The sequence below is a fragment of the Tachypleus tridentatus genome, chromosome 8, assembly GCF_004210375.1.
Source record: "Tachypleus tridentatus isolate NWPU-2018 chromosome 8, ASM421037v1, whole genome shotgun sequence".
Lineage (NCBI taxonomy): Eukaryota > Metazoa > Arthropoda > Merostomata > Xiphosura > Limulidae > Tachypleus > Tachypleus tridentatus.
In genome coordinates this window covers 148,348,177-148,372,872 of record NC_134832.1, presented here as the reverse complement: position 1 = coordinate 148,372,872, position 24,696 = coordinate 148,348,177, and the positions used below count along the sequence as shown (strand labels likewise).

The 24,696-nt window shown below is 31.3% G+C and overlaps 1 protein-coding gene across 9 annotated transcripts in view; it reads left to right on the top strand.

Annotated features, from left to right (window-relative positions):
- Chi (LIM domain-binding protein 2 Chi) overlaps positions 1-24,696 on the top strand; it is a 136,047-nt gene that overhangs the window by 64,308 nt on the left and 47,043 nt on the right. For 6 of the 9 annotated variants that reach the window (XM_076452072.1, XM_076452071.1, XM_076452074.1 and 3 more), the window contains one exon: positions 21,060-21,135. In XM_076452072.1, coding sequence (XP_076308187.1) covers positions 21,060-21,135 — 76 coding nt within the window. Of the gene's footprint in view, positions 1-19,829; positions 21,136-24,696 lie in introns of those variants that run through there. The other 3 variants (XM_076452078.1, XM_076452076.1, XM_076452080.1) reach the window with 2 other exon arrangements.

Sequence of the window (24,696 nt, the reverse complement as noted above, 5' to 3'; positions counted from 1 at the left end):
AATTATGGTATAAGTAATTAACCTTTTAGTGAAATAGTGACTGCCACTGGAGATTCAGTTTTTAATGTAGTATTTGTCATATAGTGTACAGGAATTTCTTGGTCACGACTGTGTAACTCTTTGAAGCTATCCTGTCCTCGGGCTCATCTCTCCATATGAAGTCAGTACATAACATTTATTCTTCCACATCATGAGGCATAGAGAAATTTCCTATAGTAAAGATAGCTTGTAATTTTCTCTTTCTTCATTTGAGAAATTTAAAAAAGTGGAATTTTAAACAATCTGTGGTATCTGTTACTTAATAGAAGATTAGAATGCAAATTTTATTAATTAACAAGGCTCAATAATGCATAATTATTGCTTTTACTCTCTTTGGAATAAGATTTGACATTTACTAACTAAATAAGATTTATCTAAATTTATAACGTTACGCCTTGAGAATTGTCACAGACACAAATTAAGAAAAGTTGTCTTCAGTGGAGTAATACAAAACTGAAAGTTTGTGTGTATCTCCCCATAGAACTAATGGACCTCCATAAAACTTTTGGTGAAGATTCATCCATTCACATCCTGCGAAATAGTTACATGGATATGCAACTTATAGCACGATTATTATGGTAGATTTACAAATTCTCAATATCTATTTGAGAAAGATCTATTTGTTTGCAATCACAATCGGTGTTTTGTGTTGTTATACATCAGACTAAATGTATTGGTTTTTATTTTTGTTATATTCAAATATGAGTGACAAGAGAACAAATAATGTAGGAGAGCTTAACATAATTTAAAGTGTACAAGAATTGTATGCCAACTGAAATTTCATAAATTCGTATGAAAGTTACTTTCATCATGGAAGTCCAGTAATAATAATTCATGTTTTAGTTTGTGTTATCTTTAAATATCAGAGAATACTGAGCAGTCAGCAGAAGATAACCCTGGAATAAAGTAGAAGAACACAACCCAAACTATAAAATGGGCTATGGTGACATTTCTTAATGTATCTAAACAAATACACCCTGAAAAAATATACAGAAATTGAGGAATGTTATCGTGATTAATTGCTAATATTATGAAAAAAGAAAAAATTTACAGTAATTACGCACTTTTACATACTGAATAAAAATGTATTCAAGAAATTATGGGCTCTTAACGACTTAATAAAGTTTAGCCATTATTGAACTCTAGATGAAGTAAAATGACTTCTGTTAGTCATCAGTAGACCTTATAAGAACGGCAAAAGTTTCTATACTAGGCATTAGTGAATTCTTGACAACTTGAAGAAAAGTTCTGTTCATCATTAGTGAACTTTGGTTGTGTTCAATAAAGTTTGTGTTAGTCTTTACCAAACACTTGATGAATCAAAAACAAATATATTAGTCGCTATTGGATTCTTTACAAATTAAATAAATGTTTAGTTAGCCATTAGTGGAATTTTGATGAATTAAAGAAAATGTTTGTTACTCTTTAGTGGAAACTTTAGAAATTGAAGAAATTTCTTATTGGTTTTTATTGAACTATTGACGAATTAAAAAAGGTTCAGTAAATAGAGAGACATCTTGGATGTGTGTGCTCATTGCTGCCTCAGAGGGAGGGAAGGGATAGAGATTATTACCTCAGAGTTTCGAACATTACACCACAAGACAATGCTCTCTTTAAAAAAGAATAACGTCATAGATCTACAAAGTGGCATCAGAGGGCTGAAAGTTGTCATGGCCATATCACTTGACCAGCAGGTCAGTATGACATCAACTTTGTTGTAACAATCAGTCTTAAAATAAATATTTCATCTAATTTGCTAATGTGTTTACAGTTATCAGTACTGAAAAGTTATCACAATTACGGTTTCACTCTATAAGTGAAACATTAAATTTGATATTTAACGTCTAGTTCATATCAACTTTACTGTTTCCCATATATATTTTTAATTGTGTGATTTTACAAAGGAGGATGGCGTTTCTATAAGTTGTATACAGAGATTAACTTCTCTCAGCATATGTTTATTGTTTTCATTTATATATTTAACTGTATTACGTGTGTTTTACAAAGGCAGATTGTGTTTCTATAAATATATTGTTTAATAGGATTGTGAGCTCGTTCTAAGATGTTTCAGTGTGTCTCAACATGTGACTGCCAAATTAACATTCTAGTTTTCACATGTGTCTTCAGTCAACTGACAGAATAAAATATCAATGGTATTGGAAGGTTTGTAATTAGAAACGTTTGTAACACGTACAGTCATACACCAATATGTTATTTATAGTTTGTTATTATATCCATGAGTCTAGTCATATCCTTTATAATGACTCAAATGTATACATTAAATATTTGTTGACAAATTAGAAATTCTATTACAATGGAATTTAATTTTGTCAGTTTACCAAAACATTAAATATATTTTTCCCTGATGAACATACTTTATAACTAAAAAGGAGTTGACAATCGTAATTTTAAAGGGACATTTAATTATAAATCAAGTGATTATTAATTCACATTTTATAAATCCAACATATTTACTGTTTATCATTACAACAGTAATGTAAAAACTACAGACTTGACAAGTGTACTGAAACATTTATAAACAAAAGTTTTACTGATATACCATAAACATGTTAACCTTGTTTGTTTTAATATTTCAATTAGAGTTTATATTTTTTGTTTATATGCCTTAACGTGAAAAAAAACTTGAATTTATCACAAGGCATTGTACTAAAGATGTATCACTACATAAATAAACCAGTAAAGAGTCATACATGTGCATTGTATTCAAACACAATTATTTTGTAATACGACTAGAAGCAGAGGCACCACTAGGTGCTTCAAAGATTAAGGGATTGGGTTCATAGGATCTCCCAAAATAATAGTATTTTTATTCTGATTTTTCAAGACACCAACTATGAATTCAGGACACTGTCCAATAGAATTTAGGCATGGGCCCCCATGTGCCAATTTCTAGCGACACCTCTGAGCAGTATCAGTTGTTCATTTTGCATGTTCAGAGCATGTGAAATTTCAGTTTGTCGGCTCAGAAAGTCTTTTTTATCAAATAATTCAAAACATTCATTTTGTCACATATATTTTGAAATAATGTTTCGGTAATGATGTTTCTTTTCACTTCAAAATTATAAAAATCGATTGTTACCAATTAGTATTCAGAATAAAATCAAAATTCACATAATTACATATCCAGTTTACTCTTTCATGCTAGGCCCGGCATGGCCAAGCGTGTTAAGGCGTACGACTCGTAATCTGAGGGTCACAGGTTCACATCCCCGTCGCGCCAAACATGCTCGCCCTTTCAACCGTGGGGGCGTTATAATGTTACGGTAAGTTCCACTATTCGTTGGTAAAAGAGTAGCCCAAGAGTTGGCGGTGGGTGGTAATGACTAGCTGCCTTCCCTCTAGTCTTACACTACTGAATTAGGGACGGCTAGCACAGATAGCCCTCGAGTAGCTTTGTGTGAAATTCTAAAAAACAAACAAACTTTTATGCTAAATTACATATCGTGAATATCAATTTTTAGCACATATGTTTGAACAACTGATACAAATTTTCATTTACATCCTTTCTATAGTACGCATGTTTTATGTTAGCCCAATATATTGAAATATTTATCAACAAAATTTAAATTTAGAGAAATATAACTTTTTCTAAGACTTTTATCAAATAATGTGTATCATTCTATTTTTGAACCTTTTGAGAAAAAAATCTAGAAAACGTCTTCTTGACAAAATATATTAATCTTGTTGCGTCATATGATAAAACATGTTGATTTACAAGAAAAGACAATTTTTTACACTTTATAAATACATTATGTTTACTGTTTGTAATTACAGAACATACTTTATATCCAAAATAAGTTCTATGTAAGTCTACCAATGAAGAACAGATGCGGAATGTATACAGAAAACTGAATATACATTCATAACAATGTAAAGATGTGAGGGTGGTTATTTGTTGTTTAAACCTACTATTGTTTACAAATATAACTTACCAAAATCTACACGTGGTCTAGTTTGGTTATTTTCTATCTAGAACACACATATTTGTTGTTTAAAACTACTATCGTTTACAAACATAACTTACCAAGATCTATACATAGTGTATTTTGGTTATTTTCTATCTAGAACGCACATATTTGGGGTTTAAAACTACTATTGTTTACAAACATAACTTACCAAGATCTATACATAGTGTATTTTGGTTATTTTCTATCTAAAACGCACATATTTGGGGTTTAAAACTACTATTGTTTACAAATATAACTTACCAAGATCTATACATAGTGTATTTTGGTTATTTTCTATCAAGAACACACATATTTGTTGTTTAAAACTCCTATTGTTTACAAATATAACTTACCAAGATCAATACATAGTGTATTTTGGTTATTTTCTATATAGAACACACATATTTGGGGTTTAAAACTCCTATTGTTTACAAATATAACTTACCAAGATCTATACATAGTGTATTTTGGTTATTTTCTATCTAGAACACACATATTTGGGGTTTAAAACTACTATTGTTTACAAATATAACTTACCAAGATCTATACATAGTGTATTTTGGTTATTTTCTATCCAGAACACACATATTTGGGGTTTAAAACTTCTATTGTTTACAAATATAACTTACTAAGATCTATACATAGTGTATTTTGGTTATTTTCTATCTAGAACACACATATTTGGGGTTTAAAACTACTATTGTTTACAAATATAACTTACCAAGATCTATACATAGTGTATTTTGGTTATTTTCTATCCAGAACACACATATTTGGGGTTTAAAACTACTATTGTTTACAAATATAACTTACCAAGATCTATACATAGTGTATTTTGGTTATTTTCTAGAACACACATATTTGGGGTTTAAAACTCCTATTGTTTACAAATATAACTTACCAAGATCTATACATAGTGTATTTTGGTTATTTTCTATCTAGAGCGCACATATTTGGGGTTTAAAACTCCTATTGTTTACAAATATAACTTACCAAGATCTATACATAGTGTATTTTGGTTATTTTCTATCTAGAACGCACATATTTGGGGTTTAAAACTCCTATTGTTTACAAATATAACTTACCAAGATCTATACATAGTGAATTTTCTTCAAAGTTTTTTTTGTAACCACATAAACAAATCAGTTTTCCATCATACGATTTTGGTCGTGTTTATCCAGTTTACCTGAGGATCAAATTCTGCTAATAGATCGATACTTTTAATATTTAAAAACAACACAAACTTAAATATTTGTGGATTATGAAATACTATATTGCCATGATTAAATTATCTTTCATTCAAGTCTAGTACATTTCAGTTCGTGTACAATTCTTGTATACTTTGCACTCTGTCAGACTCACCTAGTGGCTTTTTTGTCATTAGATACAAAGTTGTCAATGACCTCAACTTGAGAATCTGTCTGTTCTATTGTAATGCAATATTTGAATATAATAAAAGCAAACACCAACACAAGAACATTATAATATTTGGAAAAATTATATATTCAGTGTTGTAGGCAATGTTAATATGATGCTTTATCATTCATTTATGTATTATAAAATCCCATAATGTTTAGTTGCTTTAATACTGAATGAAAGATGTAGTGAGTTAATGTTTTTGATAAGACATACAGTCATGTGAGAAAGTTAGGACACCCTATGAAAGTCTGTGTATTTTTGTAACATTTTTGGATATATAGATATTTAATCTCAATTTTAACAATACTGAGAGATTATAGGAATATAACTAAACAATTAAAACTGAATAAAAGACTTTTCAAGATCTTCTGTAAATGTAATTCTACAAAAATGCATATTCTAACTGAGAAAAAAGTGAGAACACCCTACCTCCTAATAGCTAGTGTTATCCCCTTTGGTTGAAATAACTGCAGTGAGACGCTTCTTGTAGCCATCTGCCAGTCTCTGACATCGGTCTGAAGAAAGTTTGCCCCACTCCTCAATGCAAAATTCTTTCAGGTGTGAGATGTTTGAAGGGTTTCTTGCATGTACAGCCCGTTTCAAGTCACTCCACAGCATCTCAATGGGATTAAGATCTAAGCTTTGGCTCGGCCATTCCAGGACTCTCCATTTCTTAGTTTTCAGCCAGGCCTTGGTGGATTTACTGGTATGTTTTGGGTCATTGTCATGTTGCAGGGTCCAGTTTCTCTTCAGCTTTAATTTTCATACAGATGGTCTCACATGATCCTCAAGCACCCTCTGATGCTCAGAAGAATTCATGGAGGATTCTATGATTGTGAGCTGTCCAGGTCCTGCTGCAGCAAAGCAGCCTCAAACCATGACACTTCCACCTCCATGCTTTACAAGTGGTATGAGGTTCTTTTCCTGGAATGCTGTATTTGGTTTACGCCAAACATGTCCTCTGTTCTGGTGTCCAAATAATTCAATTTTGGACTCATCTGTTCAAAGAACATTATTCCAGAAGTCCTGGTCTTTGTCTACATTCTCTCTGAAAAACTTGTACGACCAGACCTGGGCATGTTGGCAGTTGTTTTGAAAGAGTTCTACTTGTTGACTATTTTCCGAACAGTTGAATGGCTGATTTCAAAATCTTTTGGGATCTTTTTAAATCCCTTATTAGACTCATAAGCTGCTACAATTTTCCTTCTGAAGGCCTCAGACAGCTCTTTTGCTCTCACAATGGTGCTCACTCTCACTTCAACAGTCAGAAGCACACCAAACTAAATGTTGGAGGTTTAAATAGGGCAAGCCTCATTCACAATGCTGAGTAACGATCTTTTAATCACATGCATCTGGTATGATACACCTGTGTGTGAGTTTAGTCATTTTAAGTGGGAATAAATGTGGGGGTGTCCTAACTTTTTCCTCAGTCAGAATATGCATTTGTGTAGAATTACATTTACAGAAGATCTTGAAAAGTCTTTTATTCAGTTTTAATTGTTTAGTTATATTCCTATAATCTCTCAGTATTGTTTAAATTAAGATTAAATATCTATTTATCCAAAAATACACAGGCTTTTATACGGTGTCCTAACTTTTTCACGTGACTGTACCTAACACGATTAGGATCTTGTACCGTGCAAAGGATGGAGAATGTATTAAATACTTTGATGTTCCTTCGTTCCGTCATTGGAACAATAAGTACCATAAATAGTGTAGTGGACATTTTTAGTACAGAACTTATTAGTTCTATGATCTCACAATAAAAGGTATGGTCTATAAGAAGAGACATATCTTTTCCACTTTTACAACAGGCAGTTACTCTACATTTGTTTATGTGTGTTTGTGTTTCTTTGTTTTTAATGGTAAGAATATTACTTATTGAGCCTATATGTATAAAGTCCTAAATCAGCAAGAAACAAAATCCAGACAGATTTATGAAAATATTTATTAAAAAACTAGAATAGTAGTAGTTAAATGTAACTATTTACGTACACGCTTTAAGCTTTAGAGGAACAAATTAACTTACAAAACTAAACCTGAGATTTACATAAGCATCCTTTTCAGGAGAATTACATTTTGTACAATATATTAATTGTAAAAATACGTTAACAATAAGTGTTTTACATATAAAATTTCAAAAAAATGCAAAATGTATGGTATTCAAGTTTAATATAGAATCAAAACTATAATCAGTAGATTAAATGCTTACTAAGTTGATACTTAAAAAAAAACAGCTGGTTAAACAAACTACTTAGTCAGTACTTATAGAAAGGAAATATAATAAAATCCTGTCAGGATAGATAATTGTAAAAGTACGTAACGTAAATTATTAGCTGTAATATTTGCCTTACCACATTATTATGGAACTCTTGCTTATATGACACTGGAAAAACTTTTTTATTACGTGATGTGAAACTCCCAACTCGGCGAAATTCTTATCCTGTGTGCATGTATATTTGCAATATGAATCACGAATTTCTCGTTTCGCCTCCGTTTCCTGTCAAAGAGCAGATATGATGTCATAAATACGTCACACGCAGATCTAAATTACTGGCACCATTTATATAAATATAATAGTGCTGTCTGTTGTATGTCCACGTAAATACTTCGCAGGGTGTGGATAAATCTTCACCCAAAGTGGTATGGATACTCATTAGGTACATGGGGAAATACACACAAATTTTCAATTTTCCAGTTTTTATGAGAGTTGTTGCAGGAGTTTTTTACTACTACTTCTCCCTTGTTGATGGATCTTCACCAAATTTGACATGAAGGAGATAAATGCAAGTTTACGGTTTTACATTTTGTGTTTTGCTATTTTTATTTCATTCTGGTTTTTAAAAACATTTAAATGAAACAACATTTTAAGTCCCAAGATAACCTTTCATTATTAATGTAATTACTTAACTTCAATCCAGGTTGCTCCCCAGTGGCTTAGCGGTATGTCTGCGGACTTACAACGCTAAAAACCGGGTTTCGATACTCGTGGTGGACAGAGCACAGATAGCCCATTGTGTAGCTTTGTGCATAACTCAAAAACAACAACAACAACAATCCATTCAAATTATGGGTGTCCCAGCTTGTGTAAATAATGAGTAAATAAAGATAGTGTTTACGATGACAACTGTAACACAGTGTGTTCTAATAGTTCTGTTGTTAAAATATTGGATTTATTGTATTGCAAACTGTTATGAAACGTGCAAATTAATTATTGATTGAAAACACGTGTTTGTTTGTTTTGGATTTTAGTAGTGTAAGGCTAGAGGGAAGGCACCTAGTCGTTACCGCCCACCGCCAGTTCTTGGGTTACTATTTTGCCAACAAATAGTGAAACCGACCATCACATTATAATGCCACTGCGGCTGAACGGGCAAGAATGTTTGGTGTGACGGGAATTCGAACCCGAGACTCTCAGATTAAGAGCCGAGCGCTCTAACCACCTGGTTATGCCAGGCCACAGCACTCTTGATAAGTTATACACAGACAAATTACGTCGTATCATTACAAATACGAAACTTTGTAACAAAGGTCTTACAGTAAGAAGCTTTTAGCGAGTCGCGGGTTTGAATACCTTTTATTAAACATGCTCACCCTTTTAGCTGTAAGAACGTTGTAATACGACAGCGAATCCTGTGGCGTAACTGAATGGGGTGGGCGAGAGTACATGTGACTCAACGAAAGCTAGGCGACACAGCAAATTTATTCTATACTTTTTTGGGGGGAAGAGGTCTTTAAATGTTTTTTTGCCGAGTTTCAATTATTGTTTAGTGGACTGTTGAAGAATTAAAGAGAGTTTCTGTTATTCTTTAGTGGACTGTTGACGAATTGAAGAAAGTTTCTCTTATTCTTTAGTGGACTGTTGAAGAATTGAAAAATGTTTCTGTTATTCTTTAGTGAACTGTTGAAGAATTAAAGAAAGTTTCTCTTATTCTTTAGTGGACTGTTGAAGAATTAAAGAAAGTTTCTCTTATTCTTTAGTGAACTGTTGAAGAATCAAAGAAAGTTTCTCTTATTCTTTAGTGGACTGTTGAAGAATTAAAGAAAGTTTCTCTTATTCTTTAGTGGACTGCTGACGAATTTAAGAAAGTTTCTCTTATTCTTTAGTGGACTGTTGAAGAATTAAAGAAAATTTCTCTTATTCTTTAGTGGACTGTTGAAGAATTGAAGAAAGTTTCTCTTATTCTTTAGTGGATCGTTGACGAATTGAAGAAAGTTTCTCTTATTCTTTAGTGGACTGTTGACGAATTTAAGAAAGTTTCTGTTATTCTTTTGTGAACTGTTGAAGAATTAAAGAAAATTTCTCTCATTCTTTAGTGGACTGTTGAAGAATCAAAGAAAGTTTCTCTTATTTTTTTGTGGACTGTTGAAGAATTAAAGAAAGTTTCTCTTATTCTTTAGTGGACTGCTGACGAATTTAAGAAAGTTTCTCTTATTCTTTAGTGGACTGTTGAAGAATTAAAGAAAATTTCTCTTATTCTTTAGTGGACTGTTGAAGAATTGAAGAAAGTTTCTCTTATTCTTTAGTGGACTGTTGACGAATTGAAGAAAGTTTCTCTTATTCTTTAGTGGACTGTTGACGAATTTAAGAAAGTTTCTGTTATTCTTTAGTGAACTGTTGAAGAATTATAGAAAATTTCTCTTATTCTTTAGTGGACTGTTGAAGAATTAAAGAAAGTTTCTCTTATTCTTTAGTGGACTGTTGACGAATTAAAGAAAATTTCTCTTATTGTTTAGTGAACGGTTGAAGAATTAAAGAAAGTTTCTCTTATTCTTTAGTGGAGTGTTGAAGAATTAAAGAAAGTTTCTCTTATTCTTTAGTGGACTGTTGAAGAATTTAAGAAAGTTTCTCTTATTTTTAGTGGACTGTTGAAGAATTAAAGAAAGTTTCTCTTATTCTTTAGTGGACTGTTGAAGAATTGAAGAAAGTTCCTCTTATTCTTTAGTGGACTGTTGACGAATTGAAGAAAGTTTCTCTTATTCTTTAGTGGATTGTTGACAAATTGAAAAATGTTTCTGTTATTCTTTAGTGGACTGTTGAAGAATTTAAGAAAGTTTCTCTTATTTTTAGTGGACTGTTGAAGAATTAAAGAAAGTTTCTCTTATTCTTTAGTGGACTGTTGACGAATTGAAGAAAGTTTCTCTTATTCTTTAGTGGATTGTTGACAAATTGAAAAATGTTTCTGTTATTCTTTAGTGAACTGTTGAAGAATTAAAGAAAGTTTCTCTTATTCTTTAGTGGACTGTTGAAGAATTAAAGAAAATTTCTCTTATTGTTTAGTGAACTGTTGAAGAATTAAAGAAAGTTTCTCTTATTCTTTAGTGGACTGTTGACGAATTGAAGAAAGTTTCTCTTATTCTTTAGTGGATTGTTGACAAATTGAAAAATGTTTCTGTTATTCTTTAGTGGACTGTTGAAGAATTTAAGAAAGTTTCTCTTATGTTTAGTGGACTGTTGAAGAATTAAAGAAAGTTTCTCTTATTCTTTAGTGGACTGTTGAAGAATTGAAGAAAGTTTCTCTTATTCTTTAGTGGACTGTTGACGAATTGAAGAAAGTTTCTCTTATTCTTTAGTGGATTGTTGACAAATTGAAAAATGTTTCTGTTATTCTTTAGTGGACTGTTGAAGAATTTAAGAAAGTTTCTCTTATTTTTAGTGGACTGTTGAAGAATTACAGAAAGTTTCTCTTATTCTTTAGTGGACTGTTGACGAATTGAAGAAAGTTTCTCTTATTCTTTAGTGGATTGTTGACAAATTGAAAAATGTTTCTGTTATTCTTTAGTGAACTGTTGAAGAATTAAAGAAAGTTTCTCTTATTCTTTAGTGGACTGTTGAAGAATTAAAAAAATTTCTCTTATTGTTTAGTGAACTGTTGAAGAATTAAAGAAAGTTTCTCTTATTCTTTAGTGGACTGTTGACGAATTGAAGAAAGTTTCTCTTATTCTTTAGTGGATTGTTGACAAATTGAAAAATGTTTCTGTTATTCTTTAGTGGACTGTTGAAGAATTTAAGAAAGTTTCTCTTATTTTTAGTGGACTGTTGAAGAATTGAAGAAAGTTTCTCTTATTCTTTAGTGGATTGTTGACAAATTGAAAAATGTTTCTGTTATTCTTTAGTGAACTGTTGAAGAATTAAAGAAAGTTTCTCTTATTCTTTAGTGGACTGTTGAAGAATTAAAGAAAATTTCTCTTATTGTTTAGTGAACTGTTGAAGAATTAAAGAAAGTTTCTCTTATTCTTTAGTGGAGTGTTGAAGAATTAAAGAAAGTTTCTCTTATTCTTTAGTGGACTGTTGAAGAATTTAAGAAAGTTTCTCTTATTTTTAGTGGACTGTTGAAGAATTAAAGAAAGTTTCTCTTATTCTTTAGTGGACTGTTGACGAATTGAAGAAAGTTTCTCTTATTCTTTAGTGGATTGTTGACAAATTGAAAAATGTTTCTGTTATTCTTTAGTGAACTGTTGATGAATTAAAGAAAGTTTCTCTTATTCTTTAGTGGACTGTTGAAGAATTAAAAAAATTTCTCTTATTGTTTAGTGAACTGTTGAAGAATTAAAGAAAGTTTCTCTTATTCTTTAGTGGACTGTTGACGAATTGAAGAAAGTTTCTCTTATTCTTTAGTGGATTGTTGACAAATTGAAAAATGTTTCTGTTATTCTTTAGTGGACTGTTGAAGAATTTAAGAAAGTTTCTCTTATTTTTAGTGGACTGTTGAAGAATTGAAGAAAGTTTCTCTTATTCTTTAGTGGATTGTTGACAAATTGAAAAATGTTTCTGTTATTCTTTAGTGAACTGTTGAAGAATTAAAGAAAGTTTCTCTTATTCTTTAGTGGACTGTTGAAGAATTAAAGAAAGTTTCTCTTATTCTTTAGTGAACTGTTGAAGAATCAAAGAAAGTTTCTCTTATTCTTTAGTGGACTGTTGAAGAATTAAAGAAAGTTTCTCTTATTCTTTAGTGGACTGCTGACGAATTTAAGAAAGTTTCTCTTATTCTTTAGTGGACTGCTGACGAATTTAAGAAAGTTTCTCTTATTCTTTAGTGGACTGTTGAAGAATTAAAGAAAATTTCTCTTATTCTTTAGTGGACTGTTGAAGAATTGAAGAAAGTTTCTCTTATTCTTTAGTGGACCGTTGACGAATTGAAGAAAGTTTCTCTTATTCTTTAGTGGACTGTTGACGAATTTAAGAAAGTTTCTGTTATTCTTTTGTGAACTGTTGAAGAATTAAAGAAAATTTCTCTCATTCTTTAGTGGACTGTTGAAGAATCAAAGAAAGTTTCTCTTATTTTTTTGTGGACTGTTGAAGAATTAAAGAAAGTTTCTCTTATTCTTTAGTGGACTGCTGACGAATTTAAGAAAGTTTCTCTTATTCTTTAGTGGACTGTTGACGAATTGAAGAAAGTTTCTCTTATTCTTTAGTGGACTGTTGACGAATTTAAGAAAGTTTCTGTTATTCTTTAGTGAACTGTTGAAGAATTAAAGAAAATTTCTCTTATTCTTTAGTGGAGTGTTGAAGAATTAAAGAAAGTTTCTCTTATTCTTTAGTGGACTGTTGAAGAATTAAAGAAAGTTTCTCTTATTCTTTAGTGGACTGTTGACGAATTAAAGAAAATTTCTCTTATTGTTTAGTGAACTGTTGAAGAATTAAAGAAAGTTTCTCTTATTCTTTAGTGGAGTGTTGAAGAATTAAAGAAAGTTTCTCTTATTCTTTAGTGGACTGTTGAAGAATTTAAGAAAGTTTCTCTTATTTTTAGTGGACTGTTGAAGAATTAAAGAAAGTTTCTCTTATTCTTTAGTGGACTGTTGAAGAATTGAAGAAAGTTTCTCTTATTCTTTAGTGGATTGTTGACAAATTGAAAAATGTTTCTGTTATTCTTTAGTGGACTGTTGAAGAATTTAAGAAAGTTTCTCTTATTTTTAGTGGACTGTTGAAGAATTAAAGAAAGTTTCTCTTATTCTTTAGTGGACTGTTGACGAATTGAAGAAAGTTTCTCTTATTCTTTAGTGGATTGTTGACAAATTGAAAAATGTTTCTGTTATTCTTTAGTGAACTGTTGAAGAATTAAAAAAAGTTTCTCTTATTCTTTAGTGGACTGTTGAAGAATTAAAGAAAATTTCTCTTATTGTTTAGTGAACTGTTGAAGAATTAAAGAAAGTTTCTCTTATTCTTTAGTGGACTGTTGACGAATTGAAGAAAGTTTCTCTTATTCTTTAGTGGATTGTTGACAAATTGAAAAATGTTTCTGTTATTCTTTAGTGGACTGTTGAAGAATTTAAGAAAGTTTCTCTTATTTTTAGTGGACTGTTGAAGAATTAAAGAAAGTTTCTCTTATTCTTTAGTGGACTGTTGACGAATTGAAGAAAGTTTCTCTTATTCTTTAGTGGACTGTTGACAAATTGAAAAATGTTTCTGTTATTCTTTAGTGAACTGTTGAATAATTAAAGAAAGTTTCTCTTATTCTTTAGTGGACTGTTGACGAATTGAAGAAAGTTTCTCTTATTCTTTAGTGGATTGTTGACAAATTGAAAAATGTTTCTGTTATTCTTTAGTGAACTGTTGAAGAATTAAAGAAAGTTTCTCTTATTCTTTAGTGGACTGTTGAAGAATTAAAGAAAATTTCTCTTATTGTTTAGTGAACTGTTGAAGAATTAAAGAAAGTTTCTCTTATTCTTTAGTGGAGTGTTGAAGAATTAAAGAAAGTTTCTCTTATTCTTTAGTGGACTGTTGAAGAATTTAAGAAAGTTTCTCTTATTCTTTAGTGGACTGTTGAAGAATTAAAGAAAGTTTCTCTTATTCTTTAGTGGACTGTTGACGAATTGAAGAAAGTTTCTCTTATTCTTTAGTGGATTGTTGACAAATTGAAAAATGTTTCTGTTATTCTTTAGTGAACTGTTGAAGAATTAAAGAAAGTTTCTCTTATTCTTTAGTGGACTGTTGAAGAATTAAAGAAAATTTCTCTTATTGTTTAGTGAACTGTTGAAGAATTAAAGAAAGTTTCTCTTATTCTTTAGTGGACTGTTGACGAATTGAAGAAAGTTTCTCTTATTCTTTAGTGGATTGTTGACAAATTGAAAAATGTTTCTGTTATTCTTTAGTGGACTGTTGAAGAATTTAAGAAAGTTTCTCTTATTTTTAGTGGACTGTTGAAGAATTAAAGAAAGTTTCTCTTATTCTTTAGTGGACTGTTGACGAATTGAAGAAAGTTTCTCTTATTCTTTAGTGGATTGTTGACAAATTGAAAAATGTTTCTGTTATTCTTTAGTGAACTGTTGAAGAATTAAAGAAAGTTTCTCTTATTCTTTAGTGGACTGTTGACGAATTGAAGAAAGTTTCTTTTATTCTTTAGTGGATTGTTGACAAATTGAAAAATGTTTCTGTTATTCTTTAGTGAACTGTTGAAGAATTAAAGAAAGTTTCTCTTATTCTTTAGTGGACTGTTGAAGAATTAAAGAAAATTTCTCTTATTGTTTAGTGAACTGTTGAAGAATTAAAGAAAGTTTCTCTTATTCTTTAGTGGAGTGTTGAAGAATTAAAGAAAGTTTCTCTTATTCTTTAGTGGACTGTTGAAGAATTTAAGAAAATTTCTCTTATTCTTTAGTGGACTGTTGAAGAATTAGAGAAAGTTTCTCTTATTCTTTAGTGGACTGTTGAAGAATTAAAGAAAGTTTCTCTTATTCTTTAGTGGACTGTTGAAGAATTAAAGAAAGTTTCTCTTATTCTTTAGTGGACTGTTGAAGAATTTAAGAAAGTTTCTCTTATTTTTAGTGGACTGTTGAAGAATTAAAGAAAGTTTCTCGTATTCTTTAGTGGACTGTTGAAGAATTAAAGAAAGTTTCTTGTGAACTCTTGGTTAATTAAAGAAATTTTTACTATTTATTTCCCCCAGTAGCCCAGCGTTAATTCAGTAGGCTTATAATGCTAAAATTAGAGTTTCGATACCCACTCTGGGCTCAACACAGATAGCTTATTATGTAGCTTTGTGCTTTACCACAAATGAACAAACTTAAAGACTTGAAGAAAGTTTATTTTAGTCAAAAGTTTGAATCTCGAGAAATTTTTTATTATCGTTAATGGGCTATTTTCAATTTTTTTGTTTCTTTAAGGCATCTTTAGTTCTCGTAAATATTGTAGGCTTGCATGAAAGCATGAGAAACTGTGAAATAAAATGCAAAAAAAAATAGTTTTATTATGATTAGTTGCTCTTTTGTTGAAAACAAGTCTTAGTTATGTCTCTGATTATTGAATTCTGAACTTTATTTTCATGTAGAAGAAAGTATATTGAGACTCGAATCCTTTTTTTACACCTTATTACGATATCTTTTTACCTTCGTTTAGTAATTTTAGCATTGTTATGTCCGATTGGAATAACTTCTGCTGTTAGTATACTACAGGGTGGAAGTTTATTAAATCAATATTTAGTTAAAAACACTTACTTCATATTAACAGATATATATGACAATGTTATAATGAGCTTAAACAGATATGTTAATTCACGCATCACGAGCCTTCATTCACCCTAGACTGAGCAAGTACGTAAGATATTTTATTATTGGTTAATATCTTTAGAATTTATCTTATAGTGCTTAACCTTGGCACTGCAACGAAACCTTGCCAACTTGGCATGATAATTAAATACAATTATACTTGTCACAAAGTATTATTATTACATCTATTATATTAAAAAACACTTAAATAATTAATATATATCCTTAGGAACTTTCAAGAATTATAAGAATGTATAATAGTACTAGAGCAAAGTAATTAGCCAGAGAACTTACAACTCCAGAGGTATTGTAATAGAGCGTGTGTCTGACCACCTACAGTGTCCTGCATATTTTGGTGGTTTGGACGCACGACTCATGGGATTGAAAATCTGTGACGTACATACTCCCTCCTTCAGCTGTGGTGAGAAGATTATAATGGTACGGCTAGTTCTACTATTCATTGAACAAGAGTAGCTCAAGAGACAGCGGAGGGTACCGTCGACAGGTTGGTTTTTCTTTGAGGGAAAACAAACAGCATTAGTAGCCATAAACAACAAAAATGCATGCTTTTCTTTCAATATAGGTGGAATCTGTGCTGCACGTGGAACTGTACTAAGAAAGGATTTTATGAGAAATATGACAAAATAATATCTAAACAAATAACAATGAACAAGTATTTGAAATTCAGCGAACATCAGCAGTCTCCTGCCAGCAAAGAAGTAAAGCTTTGTTTGGCAAGTCACGTCCAGTCCATGGTTATGCTAATGAAACATGAGGCAATGTTGAATAAATATCATTGTTGATAGATTTTAGTTTTTGTTTTTTCCTTTCGCTTTTAATAAACATTAGGCCCGGTGAGATAGCCAGAATAGATCTTCAAACGCATTTCTATCCATCTATTTATTGCAGCGTTTCGCAACCGGATAACTTACCAAAAGTTTACTGACTTTACCTAGTTATATAACGAGAAAGGATTTCAAATGGGTGGCACGTTAAAAGCTTGTGAGTAATGACGTCAGTTGTTCCTCATAAATGTTATACTTGATTCATCTAACAGAACTGAATGTAATACTTAACGAAGTATAATTTATTAAACATGCGTCAACCTCATCTTCCACAATTTCTTTGTTTCTTTTTTTGAATTTTGCGTAAAGCTACATGAGGGTTATTTGCGCTAGCCGTTCCTAATTTAAAAGTGTAAGACAAGAAGAAAAGCAGTTAGTAATCACCATCCACCACCAACTTTTGAGCTACCTTTTTACCAACAAATAGTGGGATGGACTATCATAATATAACTCCCCCATGGCCGAAAGGACGAGCATATTTGATGTGATGAGGATTCGAACTCGCAACAATCAGATTATGAGTCGTGTACCCTAACCACCTGGCCATGCTGGACCTATTTTTTATAATGCAATATTTTCAAAGGTAAGTTTCCATATTTGATAAAGTTATCCATAATTACCTCATTTGTTAAATAATCTGTCTTACTACACACAAAAACTAATTCTGAAAAAATAAGCTTTCGAGAAAGGAAAACTGTCTGACAACAAACATGTAATGTTTTTAAATCAGGTAATCGTATTTTTGATAAAACATTCAGAATATTTCAAAAGTCGTGAAAGTTTGTTTCTTTGAAGTTAAGCCCAAAGCTTCACAATGTGCTATCTATGCCCTACTCACTACGGATATCGAAAATCGCTTTCTATTGTTATAAGTCCGCAGACATACCGCTGTGTCACTGGGGGGCACGCGTGGCAGACAACAATCTCTAAAATAATTTTTTCTCGTTATTTTGCGGTTGTGCATGCACTTTCGTGGAAATCACATCGACGGTAAAACTATATACTGTGTGTAGTAATCCAACGTACTATCATTAAACTTATTAATCACCAGTTTTTTTGTTTTCTATGTATTCGTATGGCATATTGTAGAGCACAAAACGTAAGTAGTTTCTAAGTTTTGATGCAGAAATATTTATCTTTCGAAGTTACTTGAAGTACACATTGTTATATTGTTCAATTCGTATGTTGTCTTCTGTAATTTGAAGATCGTAAGTGTGTTATAAGAATGACGGTCAGATCTCATTATTCGGTCAGATAAGAGTAGCCCAAGAGTTGGTTGTAGGTGCTATTGACTAGTTGCTTTCCTGTTAATCTGTTAGCTCAAAATTAAAGACGGTGTAATGCAGAGAGCACATGATAGTTTTATGCAAAATTCTGAAACAGAGTAGTAACAAGCCTACAGTCTAATCTACAGTATATTACCTCACTGTCCTCTATTGGCAGGTGCATAAACCGTAGCAGAGTGCAGTCTTGAATAGGTTTGCCTGTGATTTGTAAATCAAATATCTTGGAACTAGTAACAATCGATTTAAGTTTCTTTCTTATGTTATGAGAAAACATGAATGGAACGAAAGTTGCAATTTGTTAGTTTTTCACCCAATTAAGCACAATTAAAATGATCATTATTCTACTTCTTCCTGATCCTCACGTGTATGGTGTGTTTTAGCAAAGCTTTAAGTATTTGGTGTTCATAGAGTATTTTGCACATATACTGACAGGAAAAATGGTTATAAGTTTCATTAGCTTCCTTGAAGTGCGTATCATACGCTTTCATTTTCGAACACCCATAATTCCCCATAGAAAGAGTATTTTAATATTTACTTTTTGTAAATGTATGCAAACATAACACAAATAAAAAAAGGGTTGTGTTCTGATGAATTAGTATTGGATTTTACTTCTGTCTTTTCCGTTCGTCTGGTGTTATTTTATTCAGTTCTCAAATAGTAGTTGTTTCTACATTTTGTAATAATGACTAGTATCAATATTTTAGATTTTTAAAAGTCAAAAAAATCCTTAGAGCTTATTAGAAGTTGGGAATGTGTTTATTTTCCTGTGTGACTACGTAGCGCTGTAAGTGGGCAACGGACTTCGAGATGTGGTAGGAGTATTCCCCCATTAAAATCCAAAAGAAATGTGTTTTTCTGATAACTCTTATTAATTCATAACGCGCTCGGAATAACTGATTTATTCACGTTAAAATTGCATGTACATAATAATAGAAAAATAAGATAGGTATTATACAGAGATTAGTTCTGGTTACCTCATATAATAAAGTCTATTATAAAGGGCTGTTCTTTTTATACATTTGTTTTGTGCCATCAAAAAATTCGTAACGAAGATCGACAGCACCCAAGAATTAATTTTTTTTTCTCGAGACGTCTAGAAAACTGTAAATATAGCTGTCAAGCGCGTATTCTCTTTAGTATATATTTATTTGCTATCAAATTAAAAGAATGTATTTATAATCCACGCGAGAGGGGGAGATTTGTCCAAACAATGAATTTCTTCACTTTATTGGTCTAAAGATCAGTGATCCTCATTGAAAAATAAGAGACAGTTTTGAAAGTGTTATATATTCTAGTTCATAATTTAATCGTAAAATCGTCACTTTAATTGTAGGTATATGGATTGCAGTATACTAAAAACTTGTGAATTTGGTGGCGAATTAGTAAGAGGTTGAAAATAGTCGATTACAAGAATCGTTTTTGGTATTTTTCTTTTACATTAGTACTATTTATTGGCAATGTGCATTTCAAGAAGTCGTCATTCTTAAGAATTCTCTATGTATTCTTAACGTAATAAAAATGTAAACGGTCAAAAAGAGTTGGTGTTTACATACGTACGGTTCAAACATTTTTAGGTATTTCAAATGGCTTAGATTTTACTGAAACACAATCTAATAATTAAAAATTCACAATGTTACTCTGTATATGTATATACATGTATTCATAGAAACGTTGTAAGTGAAGAAGTTACAATTTACAAACTCTCCCCTCATCAACAAAATGGTTTAACCCGTAAACCGTAGCATATTACTACACGTACATCGTGAGGTATGAATCGCATGATCTCGAAACTAAGCTTTCCTCGCGCAACATACAGAACTAGCGGGAAGCTGGTGAACTAAGTGCGTTTGGAAGTATAGTGTATGGTTTGGCGTTGTGTACGTTACGTGTGCCATCTCTTCCTTGATTTATGAAACGTAACTAGGAAAAGTCCATACCTTAACGTCGTAGTGTGCAATTATTTAAGAAACTTCCGATTTTGTTCAATATTTATATTTCGTTGTGTGACTCCATTTCAGATACGTCATTTCTATACCTGGAAGACGTGAAATACAAACTATCGAATTTATCCGTATTAAATAATCACGACCTGTTGGATAGCGATGTCTGAACTGAAACTTGGATTCTTTGACAGTAGTCGTGATTCATGGTGTGATTTACGGTAACTTTTCACTTCTGGACGAATTAGGCTTAGAAGTACAACCTGTAAGAAATCAATATATTTTCACAACAGCAACAACTGGATTTTTTTTTTTTTACCTGTTATTTAGCTTCTCAACTAAAAATTGTTCTTCAGTTTATAATTATTTAGTGTCTAACCTCTGTGTCTAGTTATAAAGAACAGTTAGATAACTTTAAAAGTGTAACTTCATAAGTTTTGTGTCGCACAGTGGTCGACTGGTGTAACTTGCAAACGATTGTAGTCGAATGTGTGAGTGACGATGTGTCGAGCAAAATTAGGAGTTTAAATGCTTGTAACTTTTAAAATTATTCAGTTTGTTACTCTGTGACAGCATTTATAGTACTATAACTGATATCGTTCATTATGCTTTAAAAAAAATGTTTTAGCGGTAGTTTCTCATAGTCATAGTGACAGTTATAAAACTTAACGTCTTAAAACCTGTGACAATGTGGAATATGTCAACGCAGGCAACAGTTTGCTTAACTGTTCAGAAAATGAAAGTGCCCACATTTGTGGTAAATCAGTAAATGTTTCCTTCAGCCTTTACCAAAAATGTACTGATTGAACTTTGAACTTGAAGTTGGGACGTAAAGATGAACGTGGTAATGTTATAGTCACAGTAAAGAGAAATCAGTGGAACTGGTGAACATTTTGAACCTCGTAAAGCTGAGTTAAAGTTCTAACACCTTTGTTTAAAACATTTTAGATTAGTGTTTTATGTTCAAAATTGCTTACATTGCTGGGTAATAGGACAGATGAAGCCCATGTTCAACCAACCAATGCCTGGAGGGCCACCTGGTGACCCTTTTTATTCTTCACCATTTTCTTCTTATTTCAGACGTCACACTCCATATTTTGGACAACCTGATTATAGAATATATGAAATGAATAAAAGGCTACAACTTCGAACTGAGGTGAGTTTATACGTGAGGTTTTTTAATGTTACTGTGACCTTAAATAGAAATGATTTCTGGTAAATTGTTTTTCTTGGATAGATTTTAGTGGTCAGTTAAAATAGTTTGTGTTTCCATGATAAAATGTTATTAAGCAAGAGGTTTCATGACTTGTATTGTTTATTGAAGACGTAATTTGTCAGAGTAAACATTTCAAATATGAACTACACTTAAGAATAGCATTTACTATTATATCTTGAAAAATTACAAATGAAAGTACTAGTTGCTAGGCCTACATTCTAGTAGTAGTACACAATTAAACCTATTTATTCATCATTAGTGTTATTCGAAGTATCTTATAATATTTTGTTTTACCACATGAGTTGGCAAATTGAACTTTAGTATTATATATACGGAAAAAACGGCTGGTATGGGTAGAGAAAGCACTATCATCAGGTTCACGATGACCGAAGAAGGTCGAAACATTGTTGGTTCTTCTACATAGTGCTTTCTCTATCCATACCAGCCGTTTTTACATATTTTTCTCTACAAGTGGGTTTTTTCATCATCACGGATTACCCTTTACTATTATCTGGACTGATAGTTCATGTTATTGTTTCAAGCCCCATTAAATAACTTACCATTTTTCTGTTTAATTTCTGTGTTTAACAAGTTATTGTAGAAGTTAATAATACCATTATTAACTTGTTACTGTTGTTTTTATGTAGACACGCTGCTCCGTACCAAGCTTAGCTAGAATATGAACTGATGGAATTTGCAAGTTTTAATTTGTTTGTATTTGTTGCTGAGCATCTGATAAAGTTTCAGTTGGAAACTCTATCAATTGAACAAGCTGTTGATAAACATTACAACTTCAACAGCTAAAAATTGACAACATCTCATTTAACAGAAGAGTCGCAAGTGTTTAAAACTGTGCTAAACTGAAAAGCATTAGACCCACAGTAGTAAGTTTGTGGTAATGTGAAAAATAATTCATATTACAACTTGTGCTGTGAAGTGGAAAACTTGGAAAAATAATTGAAGTAGCACAAGAAAACAGAAGGACTCAAAAATTCCGATTCAGCATTAGCCTTAAAACGAACTAAACTAGCAATAAAGAATTGGATGCAAAAGAAAGCTAAATAATTAGGAATTATTAAAGCTCAATAGGTGAACTTGGTCATTGTTAGTAGGTGTTGAGAATCAAAATATAAGCTAAGTCCCCATTAGGAAGCTATAAGACTCAATCAAAAGAACATTAATGGGTTTCAATTTTAACTTTTGAAGGTGCTATGAAATGGTTACTTGTTTTTGTTTTCTCCATTATAGATTTTAGTATGGTACATTAGAAGTCATCTTCAAAGATAGTGTTATCTTTCAAATAGGGTAGTTGGCCTTTGGAATGGCTTGTCTGATGTGGTGGAAGCAGTAAATTTCTGGGAGCGTGAGAGAGATTGAGTTTGAATTTTAAAGGCAGGCTTTGAGTTTATGTATAATACTTTAATTTAGTAGATGGAATGCTTTGCTGTCATTCAGTGTTATTAGCTTTGGATACATTATTTCTATTACTAATCATTTTTCTGGCAAAACTGCACAACAAATGAAGCCAGCTGGCCCACATGCTAATTGCTTTGGCAACCAATCAAAGTTGAAGCTATAATTTTGCTGTCCCTACTTCCTTACCCTCAGCTTGGGTATGCCGTACATCTGAAGTTGGTATTACAAAAGCAGCATGGCATTGGCAAGTGACACAGTCTTGCTGGTCACAATTACAGTAACCTTCTGTACTTAGAATTTTCCAAATGTATACTAGCAGTCTTTCGCTGTTACCTTCTAAATTATACTAGCAAAAGCTGTAACATCAACTAAGTATCTGCTAGCTTGCTAACATTATTTATAAACCAAAGTGAAAGTTTAATAATCAACTTGAATTTTTTTTATACAAACTATGAAAAATATAATGTCGGGTTTTGAACACTTCTGCTGTAATGTGCATTAAAAATAACTCATCATGTTTTCTCGGAGTATTTTCTTGGTGTACAACATTAAGTATCTCAAGGAAATTTGATATAAAGTATTGTCATCATTAAATTATATTTATTTAGTTAATCAGTGGAGAGTTTGTGTTTTACTACATCATATGTAGCTCATTTTCTAGTAATTCTTAATTACAGGAAGTTTATGGGTTGCATAACATAACGTTGCATGCAGTAATATGTAGCTTGTTTCTAAAATTGATTCCCAATGTAAAACATGCTATTTAATGTTGACTAATTTGAACTTACAGCTACAAATGAACAACTTGCATCTATTCAGGTTTCTAACACGTCGGTTACGCATGTTTCCTTTTTGACTTGATGAACTGTTTGAAATTGACACAATGTTTCTGACTGTTGAAGAATTTATTGTTGTCTTTTTCACAGTATTAAATTGTATATAATAATAAATATTGTGACTTTTATAGAATCTTTATTACTATTCGTCCTTACCCTGACAGAGATTTTGTTTTGTCTTTCATAACTTTACTGAGATGTTATATTCAGTTACAAGTAATTTTGTTTGCTACATTTAATAAGATTTGTAGAACTAGTTGATTAACCCAGTTAATTGATTGAGACATTTATGTCACACAAAATAACTTATTAATCAAATTTAATGTCTCTAATTGTTATTTTCAATTATTCCCACTATCAGAATAATCAAAACATTTCCTTACAATTTCTCTATTTTAGGTTAATTCACAGTTGTTTAGTGTAATAAATTAGTGTTATGATCACAAAAATAATTAAGTACTCTAAATTAATGTTTTTAAACAATTGTTTATTAAATTCCATTAATTGCCTAGCATTAGTTAAGACTATGAAAAGCTATTCTATTTTTTCACACTAGTTCTGTTAAATTTCTCTTCAACAAGTTTCAACTGATTAATTGTTTTATGTTCAAAATATAAATCCATTAATTACTCCAACCATAAACAATTCAGTTGTTCGTTTTTCTTTTTACAATAAAAGGGATGAAGTGTCTGTAAAACAACTAAAAAGTTTTATATTATTGTTAGTTATATTTGAATATTTATGACTTTGTGGGGAAAATACAGGATTTTATTTTGGGGTTCTCTACACAGCCGTTGTTCATTCTATAATCAAATTCTGATGCATTTTTATTACCCAAATTTTCATAGGTGAAATACTTTTTAAATAACATTGCACAGTTTAGTTTTCAACTTTTTTGTTTTTGTTGTTACAGCTGGAAATGTATGTTGTCATTTCTGAACAGTTAAATCATTTATCTGTTAAAATTCTACAATTTTTATCACTATATTTCCTCCTATGGAAGGTATTCAAAAGAGTTCTCAAATCATATATTAATTCTTAATGTTATGTACCCACACAAGAGTAATAATGAAAAGTTGCTATAGAACCATGAGTAAAATCTTAATGCTATAGAATTATGATTAGGATCTGTGTGTGTGAGAATTGGTTACAAACTATGTAGAATCCCAAGAGATGTTCCTGTCCTTGCATTTACTGAAAACAGACACACAAAATAACATTGTCTGATATTTTTAGATTAGTTCCAGAC